Source organism: Phalacrocorax carbo, chromosome Z (genome assembly GCF_963921805.1).
Source record: "Phalacrocorax carbo chromosome Z, bPhaCar2.1, whole genome shotgun sequence".
Classification (NCBI taxonomy): Eukaryota; Metazoa; Chordata; class Aves; order Suliformes; family Phalacrocoracidae; genus Phalacrocorax; species Phalacrocorax carbo.
The window spans coordinates 5,440,532-5,458,687 of NC_087548.1; the positions used below are offsets into that span (position 1 = coordinate 5,440,532).

The 18,156-nt window shown below is 42.9% G+C and overlaps 1 protein-coding gene across 6 annotated transcripts in view; it reads left to right on the forward strand.

The window, feature by feature from the left end:
- Positions 1 to 16,689, forward strand: part of PIAS2 (protein inhibitor of activated STAT 2) — a 37,745-nt gene extending 21,056 nt beyond the window's left edge. Inside the window, exons 6-15 of one of the 6 annotated variants that reach the window (XR_010370740.1) lie at positions 2,470 to 2,604; positions 5,527 to 5,632; positions 6,257 to 6,330; positions 7,232 to 7,392; positions 8,014 to 8,147; positions 8,586 to 8,757; positions 10,983 to 11,122; positions 11,606 to 11,664; positions 12,931 to 12,968; positions 14,664 to 14,761. Coding sequence is in view for 3 of the 6 variants with exons in the window: in XM_064439374.1 (XP_064295444.1) it covers positions 2,470 to 2,604; positions 5,527 to 5,632; positions 6,257 to 6,330; positions 7,232 to 7,392; positions 8,014 to 8,147; positions 8,586 to 8,757; positions 10,983 to 11,122; positions 12,931 to 12,968; positions 14,635 to 14,814 (1,140 nt within the window). In the remaining 3 variants the exon portion in view is untranslated. Of the gene's footprint in view, positions 1 to 2,469; positions 2,605 to 5,526; positions 5,633 to 6,256; positions 6,331 to 7,231; positions 7,393 to 8,013; positions 8,148 to 8,585; positions 8,758 to 10,982; positions 11,123 to 11,605; positions 11,665 to 12,930; positions 12,969 to 14,634 lie in introns of all 6 variants that reach the window. The other 5 variants (XR_010370739.1, XR_010370738.1, XM_064439374.1 and 2 more) reach the window with 5 other exon arrangements.
- The last annotated feature ends 1,467 nt before the right edge of the window (positions 16,690 to 18,156 follow it).

The window sequence follows — 18,156 nt, forward strand, 5'->3', positions numbered from 1 at the left end:
GACACCAGAGGGAAATTTTTCACAGTGAGGACAGTCACGATTGGAATAATCTTCCCAGGGAAGGGGTTGACTCAGCCACGTTGGACACCTTCAAGAGTCGGCTGGACAGGGCGCTGGGACATCTTGTTTAGACTCTGCTCTTCCTAGAAAGGTTGGACTAGATGATTCCTGAGGACCCTTCCAACCTGGGATACTGTGAAAATAACCAGATAGGAGAGCAGTCACTTTTTCTGTTTGTAGATTTTTCTGGCTATAGCAGATTCTACCTGCTTTGACTAATATGGTTTTTGCAAGAAGCATGGAAGACTTGAAGACCCAAATAATGCAGGCACTTGATAACCACTAGAATTGGCAGCCCAGCTGAACAGTGCTAGACCGTGCTGGCTGTGGAGGCAAGCGGAATGCACTTTACTGAAGTCCTGGAAGGGTAGGAGGGGAAAGTTTTTGAAGTATTCTATGATTAGAAGATTAAATCTGATCTCAGCATCATTGTTCTGTGGAAGAAAACATCAAAAGCTTGACTGGAATGAATCATGTGTGCTGCGGAGCCTGTCTCTTTAAAAAAAAAAAAAAAAGAAATAATTGGGAAATGTAAGAGAACTTGCATCCTTGCTCTCTTGAAAGTAAGGCAGCTTCATTTTAGGTTGGAGACCAACAGGATTATTGTGGCTGGTTCAGTATGTGTGGAAATATTCTCCTAAACATTGCAGGGGTGTGACTTTTTAATGAGGTTATGCATAGTAGAGAAAGGCCTACTACAGCAAAGCAGTTGGGATATATATTCTCTAAATGGCTGCAGCTGTTATGTCTCATTAAAGAAATGGCAAATCATTCATTCTTTTAAATGTGAAATTGTCAGCAGTCCCCATACATCTGCTGCCTTTGCCCACACATTAAGGTTCCTGATAGCTACTGGGTCACTCATCTGGGGTGAGAACCATTTGAGAGAGTTCTTCCACAATTTCTCTCTGCCACTCTGGCCTGGCAGACCTGCCTGTAGAAGCTCCGAGTCCCTGTTCTGTCACTGCAGGCAAGACTCCTGTGTGAAACTAATAAAGGGCAGTGGTGAGGCACAGCCAGGGCTTGGTTGTCAGGTGAAACGTATGGGCTAGTAATAGAGCTGCTTCGGAAACCTTGGAAATGATGTGACAACTATCGAGTCCCCCTTGGATTAAAGGCAGTGATTATCCTATGGTATACTTGACTAGTGGGTGGAAGAGGCTGTTTATTTCTGGCTTTTCATTTCCAGACTTGGCGTCTTTCAGAGTTACTCTTTTTCCAAGCACTAGTCTGTGAATGTGTGTGTTTCTCTGAGTAAAAAAAAAAAAAGTGTGTGTGTTTTCCAGCGTAGCCTTTCTGGGAGAGTTTATTGCGTAGAATAACACTTTCTTGAGCTAAATGAAATCTGGCAGTCAATTCTGTGCAAGACATAGGGCTGCAGTCTTTTACTGGCATCCTTCTGGTACAGGTTGAGTTTCTGAGATGAGTGGACTGCAGGCTGTCTGTGTGAGCTCAGAACAGAGATTCTCAGAGTTCCTGTTACAGACTGGCTTGCTTTCATAGTGACAGACACAGGGGGAGATAAACAAGCCGCAGTTAGTCCATGTGCTCCTTCACAAAGCACAAGTATTTGTGAGGAATCCTCACGCTATGCTGGAGGGCATGTGCTGGCCTATAAGCAGAAGGGAACCAAGCGGCTCCTGATTCAATTAGCAAATGTCATATAGGAGATACAACTACAGAGAAAAGCGTTCTTAGTTATGAAATTCTTCAAAGCTGAGCAACCAAAAATAAATGTGGTAATTTATTCTACCAAAATAAACCTAGGTTAGTGTGTTTCTGCAGACAACAGCAAAGCCTGTTAGCTCTTAAATACAGCTGATGTTCCACGTAGAGCTCCTCTTCAGGGGCCTTGGCAGAATAAAGATAACTTGTTGCCAGTGGGGCTAGGTGTAGTTGATATGAGGCAAAGCAGACACCAAGGAGACATGGAGCTGTTGGAACAAGACTTTATTTTTTCTTAAACAGAATCAGTGAAGTGTTCTCTGGCTCTGAAACACTGAGTTTAATTTGTCATGATTTGCTGTGTTTGTTACTAAGGCTGTATCCTTGCAATGTTCTGCTCTCTTTCAGTGGGGTGGGGGAAGAAAAGGACAAAGTATCAACATTGCTTTTTTTCCTCTTTCAGTAAACTTACCTGAACCAAAACTGCATCCTCTTCCACCTCTTCAGCACTTCTGTAAAACCAGTTTAAAACAAAAAATGTTTTAAAATTGTGGCTGACTTATGGTATTAGACTGCCAAAGACTGATGTTTCTCAGAATAAGTGTGGAACTTAGTCTCCAGCCTAGAGAGCCTCTAGGTTTACCTGCTTCCCATAGACCTGTTTAAAACTAACAAGTCTATTGCAACGGGATTCAGAGTGCAGCAGGGAGATGGTAATGCTTTCATTGTCCTTGCTTCCCACAGGGCTATGCTCCACCGCCAAAAAATGGAATTGAACAGAAGCGACCTGGGCGTCCCTTGAATGTAACATCTCTAGTTAGGTTGTCATCAGCAGTGCCAAACCAGATTTCCATTTCCTGGGCTTCTGAAATTGGAAAGGTAAACTGTATGTTCTGTAGGATGTGGAAGTTACCTAAATAACCTCATCTAATGTTCCTTCTCCCCTACTGCCTGATGTTGGTGGCAAGGCATACACTAGTAAGTGTTTAGTATTAGGTGGCTGAACTTATTCTTAGTGCCAGGAAATAAAGTTTGCTCAAGAAGTGAACATATAGTAACATAAGACTTGCAGAGAGATGGCAAAGACTTCCTTATAAAATACACGTTTGAAGCCTGCCGTTAGGTGTTGCCTGAAACGTTTGTCAAAAATACCAAAACCTTTTTGTGGTGTACCACAAAAATAGTGCCAAACAGTTCAGATGTAACAAAATAACAAAAGGAAAACCTACTTTCTTCCTTCTAGCCTGATGGTGTGAAAAATTAAGTTATGTAGCAATGTATTCTAAGTTGTGTTTCTCAGTATCTAACTGTCCCTTGGAAAAGGCTGCTTAAAGTGACCAGATGTGCCAACGATGTGGGGGTGGAGACATGCATTTGCTTTTGAGATTTTTGTATTTTTGAACAAAGTAATACTAAGTAGTTTTACAAAAGCAATTTCTGTTTCATAGGAAGAACTGGTTGATGGATATTTCCATCCCTTTTTTTCTGAGATTCCTTTTTTACATGAAAATGGCCTGTCTAAGTTGATTTAAAGTTGTACTTGCAAATAAACCAAGCCAGGGGTGGAATTTCCAGCTCCAAAAGATCTTAGATAGCGGGTAGCTGGGAAGAATTTAATGGGGAGGTGTCAGGCTGCTGGTGTCAGCTGCTTCCAGGCTTGATGGATCTCAACTGTGCTTGGCTGGACCATACTGATGTGGTGTCTGTGTTTGTAATGCAGGATATCTGAGCAATGTGGGTTTTCTTACAAATGAAGCATGTTCTGGAAGTTTCAGTGACTTGAGGGAGAAGTGACTTAGTGTGGGGAGGGATGGAGAGCTGGGAAAAAAAAATGAAAACTGAAACCTCTATACAATTCTGAGCTTCATGGAAGCTGCACTGGGGGAAAAGCATGCTAGGCTTCAGGTGGCAACAGGTACAGGGGCTGGTGACTGAGATGTGATACCTGTTGCTTTCTAGTGCCTACAGTTGTTAATCTTAGTTGAAAAGGAATTAGTCTTTTAAAATGGCTGTGTGGCTGTTTAGAAATCCCCCTATGGATTTACTAAGGAAAGAAAGGGAGTGTGTGAGGCATTTCTGAATTCTTCCTAGGTTTAAATAGCTATTGCAGCAGCCCTTTCAGATCTTGGTAAGTCAAGAGTTACTTATTCCTCTATCTGTGACTAGAGTGTAAATCCTTCTGGATTCAATTATCAAAGTAGCTCACCTCTTACTTTTTCCTTCAAAGTCAAAATCTGTGGACCAGAGACACCACATGTTTCAAAGTGACACTCCAGTATAAACTTTTATACGCTAATTAAAACTTAAAAAGAAATTGGAGAGAAAGCTAATGTTCAGAAAAATAAATGAAGGGCAGTGCTGACAGCAAGTTTATTTTCTGAAACAGAGGTGGAGGGAGAGATCTAAGCCATTGCTTCCCAATCATAAAGCACAAGACTTGAAATCACTGCAGTGTTGTGTGTGGTCTTGGCCTCTCCTGCTGACCCCTGCTTTCTTCCTCCCCTGTATCTGCAAAAACATACTCTCATGGAAGCAGATCAATTGGAGGTTGTCCCAGCATTCGCCCCTTGTCCTGAGAGGTAAAGTGAGTTCTCTGGTTTAATGTTGGTGCTCTGCTCCAAGTATCGGAACTCCCAAGGCAGCTGTCACTATTCCTCCTCTAAATAAGGCCCTTGGGGATGGTGTGGAGTGTCAGTGGGCTCTTGTGAGAAGGGCTTCTTGGCACATACTTGACTGAGAGTGGAGGGCTTCTGAGCAAGGGAGGCATTAATCCCATTGAGGTGGTCAGACTTCAGCCCATAGAATTCTCTGTAGGCAATAACAGAGTGAAATGTATGGTCATTCTTTAAGGAGGGAACACACACACATACACACCCCCACCCCAATATTTCTTAATGTTTTCCCATGCATTTTGATAACTTTACCTGCTCATCTAGGTAAGGGCTCATTTTCCCACAGGTGGTAAAAGAGGAGCAGGGCAGTAGGTGTTCCTGTTTAAAATTCTTGTTCCACACCTAGACAGGATAGGAGCCATAAGAAGGTGGTTGGCAGGGGGTGGAAATAAGAGATGGCAGGCAGTGTTTGTTATACAGATGAAACCATTATTATTCCACAGTAGTTGGAACTTGCAGAATTTTCTCTTTATTAGTGACCTTGGACAGAGAGTGAACAGTGAACAAAAGAAGCTGGCAAGTGGTGTGAATTCGGGAAGAGTAGGAAATGCTAGGGAATGTGGCCAGTCTCGGGGGAGTGGATATGTGTAGTGAGGCTTGGCTTAAAAGTGCAGACAGAGCAAGATAAAGAAAAGGGACAATGGAATTGGTGCAGCTGTGTGCCAGTTGATGGTGGAGTGTTTTGCACTTGAAAAAGCATTAATCTTTTCTTTAGTCACCTGACTGTCGTTGAGCTCCCCACTAACAGATTGACACTGAAAAAAGGGAAGGATTTAGGAGACAAACTGGAAGTTCTTAAAGATTGCATATATGAGAAGGTGTGTCCCCAGCTGAAATCATCTTTCCAAGAAAAGAGCCCAGATTGTCTCTTGGTTGTGGAGTTACTCTTCCTAGTTAAGTCATAACTGGAGTAGGACAGTTGTCCTTGATTGGCAGGAGAATTCTGGGAGATGATAGGGCTCTTTCACAGTAATGAAGTTGTCTGTCAATGCTTTTCATAATATTAAGCAAAAAATCAGCATGTTTTCAGTTTTTGCTGTATGTTACAACTAGTGTAAATAGTAATCTGTTGTCACTGTGGAAGTACTGTATGAAATCAATATTTAATCTTTAATCACTCTTTTTGTAGAATTACTCCATGTCTGTGTATCTCGTTCGTCAGCTCACTTCCGCTATGCTTTTGCAGAGGTTAAAAATGAAAGGTATCAGAAACCCTGATCATTCCAGAGCACTAAGTAAGTCTAATTTGCCTGTCTGTACTTTCTGAGGGTGGCTGGTGGCTTTTTAAAACTAGAACTGGTAATACTTGGGGAACTTGAGGCATTTTGAAAAGAAAAGTCCATGCCCAGAGTATCAAAGGTTCCCTTTGCTGTTGCTGAGGCATGATGTCCTTTTCAGTGGGGGTCCCTGAGCGGGTAGTGACACGTAGATATCCCATCCAAAATGTTCTTCTGGTAATGCCATGAGCACCACTTACCGCAGTGGGCTGTGAGGTGCAGGTAGATGCCCTAAATATGGGTCCTCTTCACTCACATTTGGTGCTGATTGTCTTTGTACCTCACTTGCACCTCACTTGCTGATGATTATTTCATTTATCTATCCGCATGCTGGGTTGAGTTTGCTCTTCTAACCATTGTGGCTGTTAGTGCATCTGCTGCACATCAAACATCAAACAATCTTGTGATGTACAGTGTTTGCCAGTTGCTTATAAACAGTGAAACTATTGTTTGATATTGCTATAAACTAGTTTCCTAGATGCTTAGTTTTTTTAGATAGCTGAAAATAAAGTACATGTACTGGCAAATCATGATTAGCATTTAAAATAATGGTGTCTGTGTATAACTTAATTTTTTTAATAGTTAAAGAAAAACTAACTGCAGATCCTGATAGCGAAATTGCCACAACCAGTCTGCGGGTATCTCTGATGTGTCCTGTAAGTATGGCTGGGAATGACCATGTACAGATTTGTGTATTTGTTTTAAGTGCAGACTTGGACTGCTTTGAAAAAAGCCCTGCTTTAGGAGCTTAACAGGCTTTTGGCTTATACTGAGTCATTAATATGAAATAGTAGGGAGAAGGGTGCATCTACAAGCACCCAATCGTAGCAGCATTTGCCCAGCTATGGTTTAGAACTGCAAATGCCTCAGTTGTAATGCAGTGAGAATCAAGTTGCTACTCACAGGTGTGTAGTGAGGTCTTGAGAAGGAGTAATCTCATACATGGAGGCATTGAGACTAATTGGGCAGGGCAACAGAATAATTAAAGGATGCAGTGATAAATAAAAACTTCGGATCTCCTCATCTTGGTGCTGTTGCTTATACTGCCAGCTATTACATCAAACAGAGAAACTGAGCACTGTGTAACAAGGTGACACTGCCTTGGGGTTTCTCTTCCCAGGTGGAAGCTGGCCTTCTGTTAGTGACTGGTCTGTTAAGTCGAGTTTTAACATAGGTATAATGCTGTTCTGAGTCTAACATAACGGGAGCTCACAAAAACCCTTGAAATATATGGCTAGAAGAAAATGATAAAGCAGTTGCTTCCATAGGTCTTGTAATAAAAATAAAATCCTAGAAATAACATTGATGCAGAACCATTAGAAATGTTTCTGACTGTTTTCAACTCAGTGAAGACTTTGAGGATGGCTTCATTGTACCTTTAAGTGCACTGTATATGCTTTGCTGGGGTGGATTTGCCTGCAGCAACCTTAGCACTGGGCACCTCTGTAGTAGAGAAGAGACAAGTTACTTCACCAACTGCCTCTGATTTCATTGTTAGCCATCCAGGCCTACTTGACTGTCTTCTGTTCTGACACTCTTTAAATGCATCTCCTGCAGCTGGGAAAAATGAGACTGACAATCCCATGCCGGGCTGTTACTTGCACACACCTGCAATGTTTCGATGCTGCTCTTTATCTTCAAATGAATGAGAAGAAGCCTACCTGGATCTGCCCTGTCTGTGACAAAAAGGCAGCTTACGAAAGCCTTATATTAGATGGGTAAGAGACTGGATTTGCAAATTATGCAGTTACTTAAAATTTTTCAATATGTACTTGATGGCTACTTTTGTGACTTGAGGTTTAGCCGTTTCTTGCTATTTTCTTTGTCAAAATGCTTTGGGCTGGGAGGAACCATTAGACTCTGTTTAGTTTCTATCCCCATATAACGAACTACCTAAGATTATCTCTGAACTGCATTGTCAGACTCTTGAGCCTCACTATATTTCCACTGGAGAAATCCAAGTGTGATACCTAAGGATAGGTCTCCCCTTTTACATGACCATATCTTTGAAGCTATTAATTTGGAATTTTAAACTTCAAGTCAAAAACAAGTGTCAGGCGTGATTCAGAGGATGACAATGTCTGTTTCTGTATGGAAATCTATGAATTGCAGTCATGTTGGAGTGGAGCATGGGCAGGTTGGGATACTCTTCTAGGTTTCGATGTCTGGATGTCTGTGAAGGCTGTAACTACAGGCTCTCAGGTCAGATGAACTAGGGAAAGAGTACATGCAATCGGTTGAAGGGGATCGTAATTAGCTTTGCAACTGTGTCTCCTTTTCACTTAGAATAAAAACTTCACTTGCAATCAAAAATGAAACCACTCAACTTTATTTTTCAGGCTTTTTATGGAAATACTTAATGAGTGTTCAGATGTGGATGAGATCAAATTCCAAGAAGATGGCTCCTGGTGCCCCATGAGGCCAAAGAAAGAAACTGTGAAAGTCTCAAGTCCACAGTGCACCAAAATTGAAAGTACGTACATCTGGGTACAGGTCACAAACCAATAAAATTCTTGGAGGCCTAGTTGTAGCTCGGATAACGTGTATGGGTGTTGATGTTTGCTTTTGTGGAGGGCTTAACACTTTTAACCTTCTTGTTACTTAAAAGAAATGGTTGTATCCCTAAAAGTGTGCATTTTCAGGCTCTGTTTTTGCTCTTTATAGTAGCAGTTAAGAAAACAAAAGGTTGCTCTTGTTTTAAGTCCTTAAACTGATAAGTGAAGATTAAAGCTTGTGCTTTATTATCGACATGATACAGAATACTAATAAAACAGTTCCTGGGCCATAACATTCTCTGTAGTGGCCAGGAAGATGAGCTAAAACAGGATTTGAGTTCCTGGTTCTGTTGCAACTAGAAACCACTGGTGTTCAACAGCCTTTAAAAAAAGTGATATTTTACTTTCTTGTTTAGGTTCCAGTGTTGTTAGCAAACCGTGTTCTGTGATGGTGGCTAATGAGGTCAACAAGAAGAAAGTTGATGTTATTGACTTGACAATGGAAAGCTCCTCTGATGAAGAGGAAGATCCTCCTGCCAAAAGGAAGTGCATATTTATGTCTGAAACACAAGGAAGCCCAAACAAAGGGTTTGTCAATTTTAAAGTTGTTATTCTGTAATGTCTCGGATAAACTGATGTGTAGACAAATGGACTTGTAATCTCTCCTTGGGATCCAGCTCCACACTTCCAGAGAATTTCTAGGCCTGTCCTTGCAGAAGGTTGTATTGAGACACTACCTTTGTACAGGCAAAACACTATTAAATAGCTTTACATCTCACAAAAGACTTGCGCTGACTGTTGCTGTGTTTGCAGAGATATCTCTCCATAGAAAATGAAGCTGGTTAAGCTAATGGACAGGATTCTTCTGAGAAAGCAGATTATGCCAAGCAGAGGAGCTTTGTGCGTTCTTGTTAAGTTAGTGTAATCTTAAAGGCTTTTCTCTTGCTGTCTGTACTTATTCAATCTACTCAGGTACCCAGGAAACTAGGCCGCGTTGCGTGTTTCATCCATCCCATCAGTCTTGGAAGGGAGGTGCTTTGCTGTTTTGGGTCAAGACCAGCTTTTCCTCCATCTCTCTGTTAAACTCTGGAATGTCTTGGACACTTGTTGGCCGTGGTTATCAGTCAGTCCTGCACCTCAGTTAGCACAACCAATGACTTCCCAAGTCCTCTGTCAACTGCTCTGGTTTTGTAGTCATGCCTGACTTCAGCAGCAGGCGTAACCAGCTGCTTTACTGTTGTGCTGCCTTCTGTCTGTCCCAATCTGTGCAACTCAGCTGAAGTTTCTGTTTGTGGTTTCCATGAAGTTCTTGCTCCTGGCCTGTAGGGCACAGGAGACCTGCAGGGGGAGAGGGGCGCTGGTTAGGCTCACACCAGTCACCTCTCCAAGGCGATTCCAAGCGTCAGCTTTTAGTAATGGCTTGTTAGCTAGTGTTGCTGCATGCATGAGGTGTGTGCCTGTCTCTCAGTGTACTGGCTTATGTCTTGTACTAAAGTAATAGTAATAAAAACAAACCCCTTCTGTTTTGCCAGCCCTTGAAGTAATGAGCAGGTGTACTATGTCTCTAGTCCACGCAAATGTGTGGTCTTTGGTGAGCAGATAGTTGGTGATCGTCAACAACTTTCAGCAGTGATACTGAAATGCTGTTGCTTTTTGTGAGGATTGTGGAGGAATCCTTCTGCAAGAGACTCTTATTTTTCTGAGGGAAAAATAGCTGCAAATACATCTCAAGTTTCAGAAGGCACCAAGACTTACTTCCATGCTCCTGTGTTTGTCTGAGATGGCTACCTGCAACCGTAATTGTAGAAGACTGGGTTTTCTTGTCTGTCTGACCAATGTATTTTCCCTACTGTTTGGGTATGGAAATGACATGTTTTCATTCTTCAAATGCAAGTCAAAGTCTGCTATTTTGGGGAGTAGCTTATCTCCTGTAAACAATGTTGCCCAAATGCTAGTTTTGGCAAAACTGTGGATGTCTTCCTATAGGTAGAAGCAACGTTGGCTGAAGTATATGGTGCTTGGAAGGGAGGGTCTGACATCAGAAGTGGCATAAATGCACCAATGCAACAGTCTGGGGAGGAAGGCGTGAGCAGATAACGCTCATGGCTGGTGGGCTGGAGGGAGCAATGCAGAGCAGCTGGGAGCTGGACTCTGTTTCCACCTGACTTGGAGTTTATGAAATATTTTATGAAATATTTTATGCATGCGGCTGGTACCTGAATGTCTGAGGCGTTGTCTTTAACAGTGCTACAAAGTTAATCGGGCAGAAGGTGGGGACGCAGAAGGGTTTTAACTGGTTGCATGCTCCTGGAGAGCCAGACTTCACTTGGGCTCAGGCTGTGAGTGAAGATGGGTTTGACATTTAACTCCCACATGTGTAATCTGTACTCCAGGGGCTGAATAATGGTCAGCCGTGCCCTTGGCGTGACAGGTTAGCACCGAGGAACAGTTATGTGGAGAAACTGAAGTGAGTGTTCTCGTCCTGGCTCTGGCGTACCTGCACGTCCCTCCCAGGGTGCTCCACAGACACTGACTCTGAATGGTAGACTGTTATAAATGACTCCAGCACTGTACTTTGTTTTAATGCCAGCTTGCTCTTATGTCACAGCTGCTGTTGAGAGCCAAGATACGGTCATGTTATTATGAAGACTGTTATGAAAGAGAATTAGAATGGAATACTGTGTAGTGAGTAGCCACGCTATAGTTGTGTTGTAACATAGTGACCTTGTGAATGAGAGCACACAGTGGTGCATAATTTCTCGTCCGTAACTAACGGCCAGGCTGTCTGTAACTTCACATGCTGTTTAAAACAGGGTTCTCATGTATCAGCCATCTACTGTCAGAGTGCCCAGCGTGACAACGGTCGATGGTGCTGCTATTCCTCCTTCGTTAACAGACTACCCAGTACCATTCCATCATCCACCAATGCCCAGTATTTCATCAGACTTGCCAGGTAGGTGGTTGCAATTTTTAATGTGTATTCTGATAGCCTTATTAATTTGTGGGGTGGGTAAAAACTGGAGTATTGATCAACTTCTTTTTAATGGAACAAGTTTATATGCAGTATTGCACTGATGTGATGTCTAGAGAAGTCCAGTACAGGCTGTGCTTCCGGTTTCAGATTGTACTTTGCAACAAGTGACGTGAAAAACGTTTCTTCTGGGGTACAAATTGGCACTTTGGAATGGCAGCCAGAAACACTTCTCGCTATATTCAGTTAGAATTTGTGTAAACGTCTGGTTGTTGTGTGTTGTAGATTCAAGGGAGAGTAGCTGCTTACTTAAGTTATAGATGTGTGCTGGCGCTGACTCGTCCCAACCCCAGATGTAGAAATGTTCTGCTAGCTGATTCTAGTGGTGCTCTGTCTAGACTGTATGAAAAAGGTTAAGGTGAGCTACAATATGTAAGCTGACCTCTATTGACTTTCTTTACCTAGACATACCCTAAATGCCTATGATGTATTCTTCAACACTGCTGCTAAATATCACAAAAAAGGTGGGGATACTGATTGTTTTCTATCCTGGCTCCTTGAAAAGAACACTGTATATAGGGCCTCTGGGGGTTCTCTTTGCCGGCTGTAACGAACCCAGAGCCCAGGAAATGGTGACTTGTGGTGACAGGTGTCACGTTGGCCTCCTATACTTCCCTCTCCCCCCTCCATTGCCTGTCTCCATTTCTCCCCTGCAACATCTCTGGGTTTTTTCCTCTTCTTTCAGCACCAGTTTGGCAATGGGATGGATATCATTCCCCTTGTTTCTTTGTCCATTTTGGTTCCCTTACTGCTCCCTCCCTCCACTTCTCCCTTGTTAAGAAATCTGCTGTGATCCCAAATTTGATAGGAGAGTAAGGTAAGAGAATGGAAGCCTAGAACTGTTGTCCATCTCTGCCAACTGAAGTTCTAGAACACGCAAGACCAAAAGAAGCTGTCAATTCCATAAAAGCAGTTGAGCTTAGATCTCCTTCAATTATTTTTCTCTAATGGAGAAGAGGAGGAGAGATGCCACTGGCCAGAACAGACTTGGAGGTGAGGGAAGAGGGAGGGAGTAAGTTTCCCATTTCTTTCTGTTGACATAGCAAACACAAGGCCAATATTTAGAAACAAACAAAAAAAAACCCCTGTAATTCCTCATTGGTTTCACAATTTTAAACATCTTGCCCTAAATGCTTACACACTGATGGTGTATGAGACGGACGCTAGTTGTCACTGCTCTTAGAGGATATACGTTGAACTACTTGTAGTTTCCTCTTCTTCGTTCCTTTTATTTGTCTAGACACAAAACGGGGATGATATTAGAAATGTTTCCTTATTGGCTGCCCATGGGTGGAGGAAGAGACCTGCTGCTTGTTTTTGGACTTGTGCATGTTGTGACTTTACTTCATTCCAGCATCTTTAATGTGATGACACTCTTCATGTCCCAGTTTGGCCAAGTCAGGTACAATATGCAGTGAAACTTGCATTATGAACCAACAGCTCCAAATGGCAACCTCCATCTAAGCAACCACATTGAACCACCCTGCAATAGCCAGTGAATAATACATCATTATGTCATTCTCATTCTTAAAGAGCCACTTGTACTAGATAACTCGTTTTGCTGCTGCCTGAAGTAGTCGTTGAGAGTGGTGTCACAGTGGTATGTTCCATTTAGAAACTGTGTAACAATCGCAAAATCTGTTCTACAACCACAAAAAAAAGTTCCTTAAATTTGTTGTGTATGACTAAAAGAAACACTCATTGATTTATTATACTTCTCTTCTTTCTAGGTCTGGATTTTCTTTCACTAATCCCAGTTGATTCACAGGTATGTTTCTGCACTGCTATGGCGTTAACTTTCAAGTCTGGTTTTTGTGACATACCGCTTGAGTATCTGTCAGGGTGCTGTCATCATCCATACCACGTTTGCAGTCTGCTTGCTTAGGCCTAACCACAGACTGGGAAAATCTATTTCCCAACAAGAGATGGTGATGAAGATGCATTAAGGGAGGATTCAGTTTAGCTTCACTGTGGTAAATCCAGGTGTGGAAACTCTCTCTTTATCAATGGTTTGCCTTTCTGAAGTGGATACTTGCACAGCAGTGACTTGCATACACCCATCATGTCCTTCACGCTCTTACTTCGTACCATGTATCTGTAGGCCAGATTAAGCTCTGCAAATATACTTCACTGATAGCTGTTTCTGTTGGTTTTGATATTACTGAGAGATTAAGTTTTTAAAAAAATGCTTGGGCGCATGACTGAACACTCTTACAATAAATCCCTCCATGTAACACGTAAACCCCAATGGCTTTGGCCTATGTGGGAATTTTGTAGGTCAAAAGTAACTGGGCGGTGCTTTTCCTTCCCTAGAAACTTAAACTTTATGCAGTGCGGGAGAACGATCCGTACTGTAACTAGATTCTTAAACAAACAGGCTACAGCCTTGAAATGTGGGGGAATAGTGGCTCCCTAACAAAGACAAGAGGATCTGAAGCAGGCCCTCTGTTTCTGTCACTAGAAGACAACAATAAAAGGATTCTAGTGCAGAGTTGACTTTCTGGTGCCTTAAAAACAAAGGATGAACGTGCTCCTTTTCTTTCCACTTACTGCATCTTGCAATACTCTCTGCCTGACCTTGAGATCTGAACTGCCAAAAGTGGGAATAACAGAAGTTTGTTCACGTGAGAGACTGGAAGCAGGTATGCTGTTATGAAGTGTCCACTTTGGACACTTCAAACAGTTCAGGCTCAGTTCCAAACATATGCCCAAGATTGGAACCCACAGGGTAAGAGGAAGTAAGACGTGTTGAACAACGTGTGTGCATGTGCGCGTGTGGGGGTGTCTTATATTATCCTCTTTGACACCTGGCAATCTTGTTCTGTTCCTAAATGCTTAAAATGTTTAGCTCTGCTTTGAGAGGGCTTGTCTTCCACTTCAGGAAATTGAAATCAACTTAGTAATTTTTCTTAATCAGATTTGATCAGGGTTCATTTGTCACTGCTAAAATGTTGAGACCTGCATGTATCATTGCAGGTATGTGCTATGAAAATGTTGATTATCACAGCTGCTGCCATTTGAGGGGATGAAATTATTCTAACCTCCACTGAAGTAGCAAAAAGCATTCTGCGGTCTTGGGTGATGAAAGGAGCCTGAAATACGCAGTTGTGCCCAGTAGCTGTGGGCAGTGAACATTCTCCAAACGCTAAGGGGTTGTTTTGTGATCATCGTGTGGTCGTGGTAGTGTTTAATGTGCTAGTAAATGCTTAAGCTAACCAGTTAGTCAGGGGGGGAAAAAATGGGGAGGCTGAGGGAGAAGGGCTCATGGCTCCCATCTCTGCTTGCTGGTTTGCAGAACTCCGGTTCTTGCTATGCATGTGTTAACGAGGTTCTGCCAGCGACGTGTTTTGCGCTTGTTGTAGGGAAGATGTATCTTCAGAGCATACATTTCCCTTGTGCAGTTAGTCTCTTCATTCTTCGTTGTTTGTTTCAAGCAGTACTGTCCTCCTATGTTTTTGGATAGTCTCACCTCAACAAGCAGCACACCTGGCAGCATCATCACATCAACCAGTCACCACGAGAGCAGCATGCACGTTAGCTCCTCCAGCAGGAGCGAGACAGGAGTGATAACCAGCAGTGGAGGTACTGCTCCTGACATCATCTCACTGGACTGAAACAAGGGGCAGCACAGGACTCTGGGAGAAATTGCACAGAGCTGCTGCTTGTATCTCTGGAACTTCAGCATCTCGAAGTTATTCTGATATTTATTGAAAGGATTTGCCTTCTGGCAAACAGATTAAATTCATCTACACTAGGAACAGAAGTGATAGACACTTTTTGTTCTGTGTTTTTTTTTCTCGTTCATGAAATAGCTGGTTATAGCTTTTATGCTTTCTGCTTGTTCTGGGGAAACTGACTTTCTGTTGCTGGGTGGATTCCATGAATGGTTTTTAATGTTGTAAACACAAGCAATAATGTAAAAACAAATTAAAACTTTTTTTATAAAAAAAAAAAAGGCACTTAACCACTCTAGAACACTGACAACCTGGACAAAGATGCAGAACTGTATGCATTGGTGAACTTAGTTTTTTCACTGGGGCCTGTAATAGACTTCATTTAAGACAATGAAGCTTTGAAATAGCCATGACTTGTGTTCCATGTTTCTTGTTCCCCATTTCCCCCCTTCCTGGGGATGTAGGGGAAGCCTGTATAAAGGGGATTTTTTTTTTTCCTTCTCCACCCACCCCACGCCCCCTCCCCAGATTTCATGTTTTTCACAAACTTAGCAAAGTCCTAAGCTGTGACTTTTTCCTCTTTAGTGTTCTTTGGGCTGGGGAGAGGACAAACTATCTATGCAAACGCTGCATCACGCAATCTCTGGGCTGTCATGTCTGAATTTGAAGACCTCCCCACCACCACAACCTCCAGACTATGCCTGGCTGAGCTGTAGTTGAATTTTTGGTTTTATAACTTTTAAGGAGTGAGAGGAAGAAAAGCATTCAACCTCAAATTTAGGTTATAAAGGCCTTGGCAGCCCTCTTTTTGAAATGGCTGCCCCTCACCTGATGAAGAAGTGAAATGCGTGCTTTCTGTGGCACCTGTAAGGAGACAAAGGGGGAATTACTTTTTCCAGTGGAGGACTGTTTTCTAGGATCTTTTGCTCATGGCTTCTGCCAGTTCAGTAACTGCTGTATTCTGCTTGGGAATACTGGGCAGACTCATCTTTTTTGGAAGAGAAGAGCTGTAGCTGCACAGGGTTCTCACCTAACTGGAACGATGTGTTTAGGGCTTCGTGACGCTTTGTCCCATGTTATTCAGCCTCCTAATCGTGGCTTTTCTAACGCAACGGGAATAGCTCCCTCCCGTTTCACTCCTCCGACGGATCTGCCACGTCTCCCCACGCACCTCTAAGGATAACATCAACAGGACTGTATGTGGAAGAGGTTACAGACCGGGAAAATCTAGTCATTTCCTTAGAGCTGGAATAATGGTATTGTCTCTATATGTTGACATAGCAGCTTTTCCAAGTGTTGTATTTCCGTTGAGTAACTGTATTTGAGAGGATTCCTTCCCTAATTGCCAGCTTTTACTTTATTCCTGATTTTGTGTTCCTTTTTTCGTAGAAGTCTGGTACTTTTTGCTTTCCACTGCTGTTACAGTATTTGAACTAAGTACATGGGTAAGAAATAGTGAAACAGGATGTATTTTAACTCGTCTGCTCTGTATTCACACCTTTAAGTGTGCATTACTATTCCTTATTGCCTTTTTTGCATTATCTCTTCCAGCAGTCATCAGTCCACATGTGTGTTATTACTATCGCGTCCGCTCTTTCTTCTCTTTTCCTTGTTTGAGTTTTTTGTACCTGATAAGGATTAGGTTTTGGTGTGATTCATTTCCAGTAAAGCCATGCTACTCATTAAGATTTTTTTCCTAATGGCCTGCACCAGCTTAGTGCTTTCTGCATCACGATTGCACAGTGACTTGAACTATATCAAATAGAGTGTGGAGAGAGGTTCCAGAGTCATTCTGAATAAAGTGTTTAAAACTGGTATTTGTTGTTTGTTTTTTACTCTTAATGCCAAACTGGGCAATTGCTGAAGGGATGCAAATATCTCATGTGTATGTCAAAGTTCGTAGAGTCATAGAATGGCTGGAGTTGGAAGGGACCCACAAGGACTGTTGAGTCCAACTCCTGGATTTTGGGGTGAGGCCGAGGATACCCAATCCTGATTATTATTATCCTGATACCCAAATATCAGGATAATAAATTTCAGCAGAATGCAGTTAATCCAGGGCTTTCCTGCTGATGTTAGAAAATCCACAGTGTGATTTCCAAGGCTTGATCTGTCCTAGCATTAAGGCAGTGTCAGCTGTGTCCTCATAACTGGCACATCTGTCCTCCTGCTTCATCTTCCTGGAAGGAAGAGAGTACTGTGGAACAGCTCTCTTTTTCTGGCTGGTAACTTCTTACCATCCCTGAAACCAAAGAAAGTTCATCTGGTGCACAGGAATTTACTTCAGGAACACCTTTTCTGTTTCTCTGAAGGCCTGGCCTAATGGAAAACTGAATTTTTCAGGGAGAATTTGCTGGCTGCTAGTTTACTTGTGCACAGTAAGTTAGAATCCAGCTCAACCCTTCAGTGTGTGTGTGTTTGTTTTATGGGTGTGCAAGTGTTCATTTCAGGTTTCCATAAAATATTAGGGTCCTGTTTTAAATAAGCTTTATGAGTTAAGAGAGAACATTTATAATGCTAGCTAGAAATGCCACTTTCTGAAATCAGCTGGAGATTCCCCATCCAGGGACCAGCAAAGTATAAGTGCTGGAGCAAGGCCAGCGCAGAGCTGCCAGGGGGATCAGGGGCTGGAGCATCTCCCTGGTGAGGAAAGGCCGAGAGACCTGGGCTTGTTCAGCCTGGAGAAGAGAAGCCTGAGGGGGGATCTCATCGGTGCCTATAAATATCTGAAGGGCGGGTGTCAGGGCGATGGGGCCGGGCTCTTTTCAGTGGTGCCCAGCGCCAAGCCAAGGGGCCACGGGCACAAGCTGGAACACGGGAAGTTCCACCCGAACATGAGGAGAAACCCCTTTGCTGTGGGGTGCCAGAGCAGGGGCACAGGCTGCCCAGAGAGGCTGTGGGGTCCCTTCCCTGGAGACATTCACCCCCCGCCTGGACGCGGCCCTGTGCCCCTGCTCTGGGGGTGCCTGCTCCAGCAGGGGGTGGGATGGGATGGGCTCCAGGGGTGCCTTTCAACCCCCACCGGTCTGGGGTTCTGTGGCTCTGTATCCAAGTGATTTTGTGTTTGAGAGGTCCCCCATCTCTGGGAACTGGGTTCCTGATGGCTTACTGGCCTCAGGTACCCTATGTTGGTTGGGACACTAATAGTCCTTATTTCACTCAAAAGAGAAGCAGTGCTAGGGATTCATGGGGTAATTACAAGTTATTTGTGTGAAATGAAGCTAAGAAAAGCAAAATTACCTTCAATACCACTTTATAGAATGACGCTAAAGTATTTTGCTC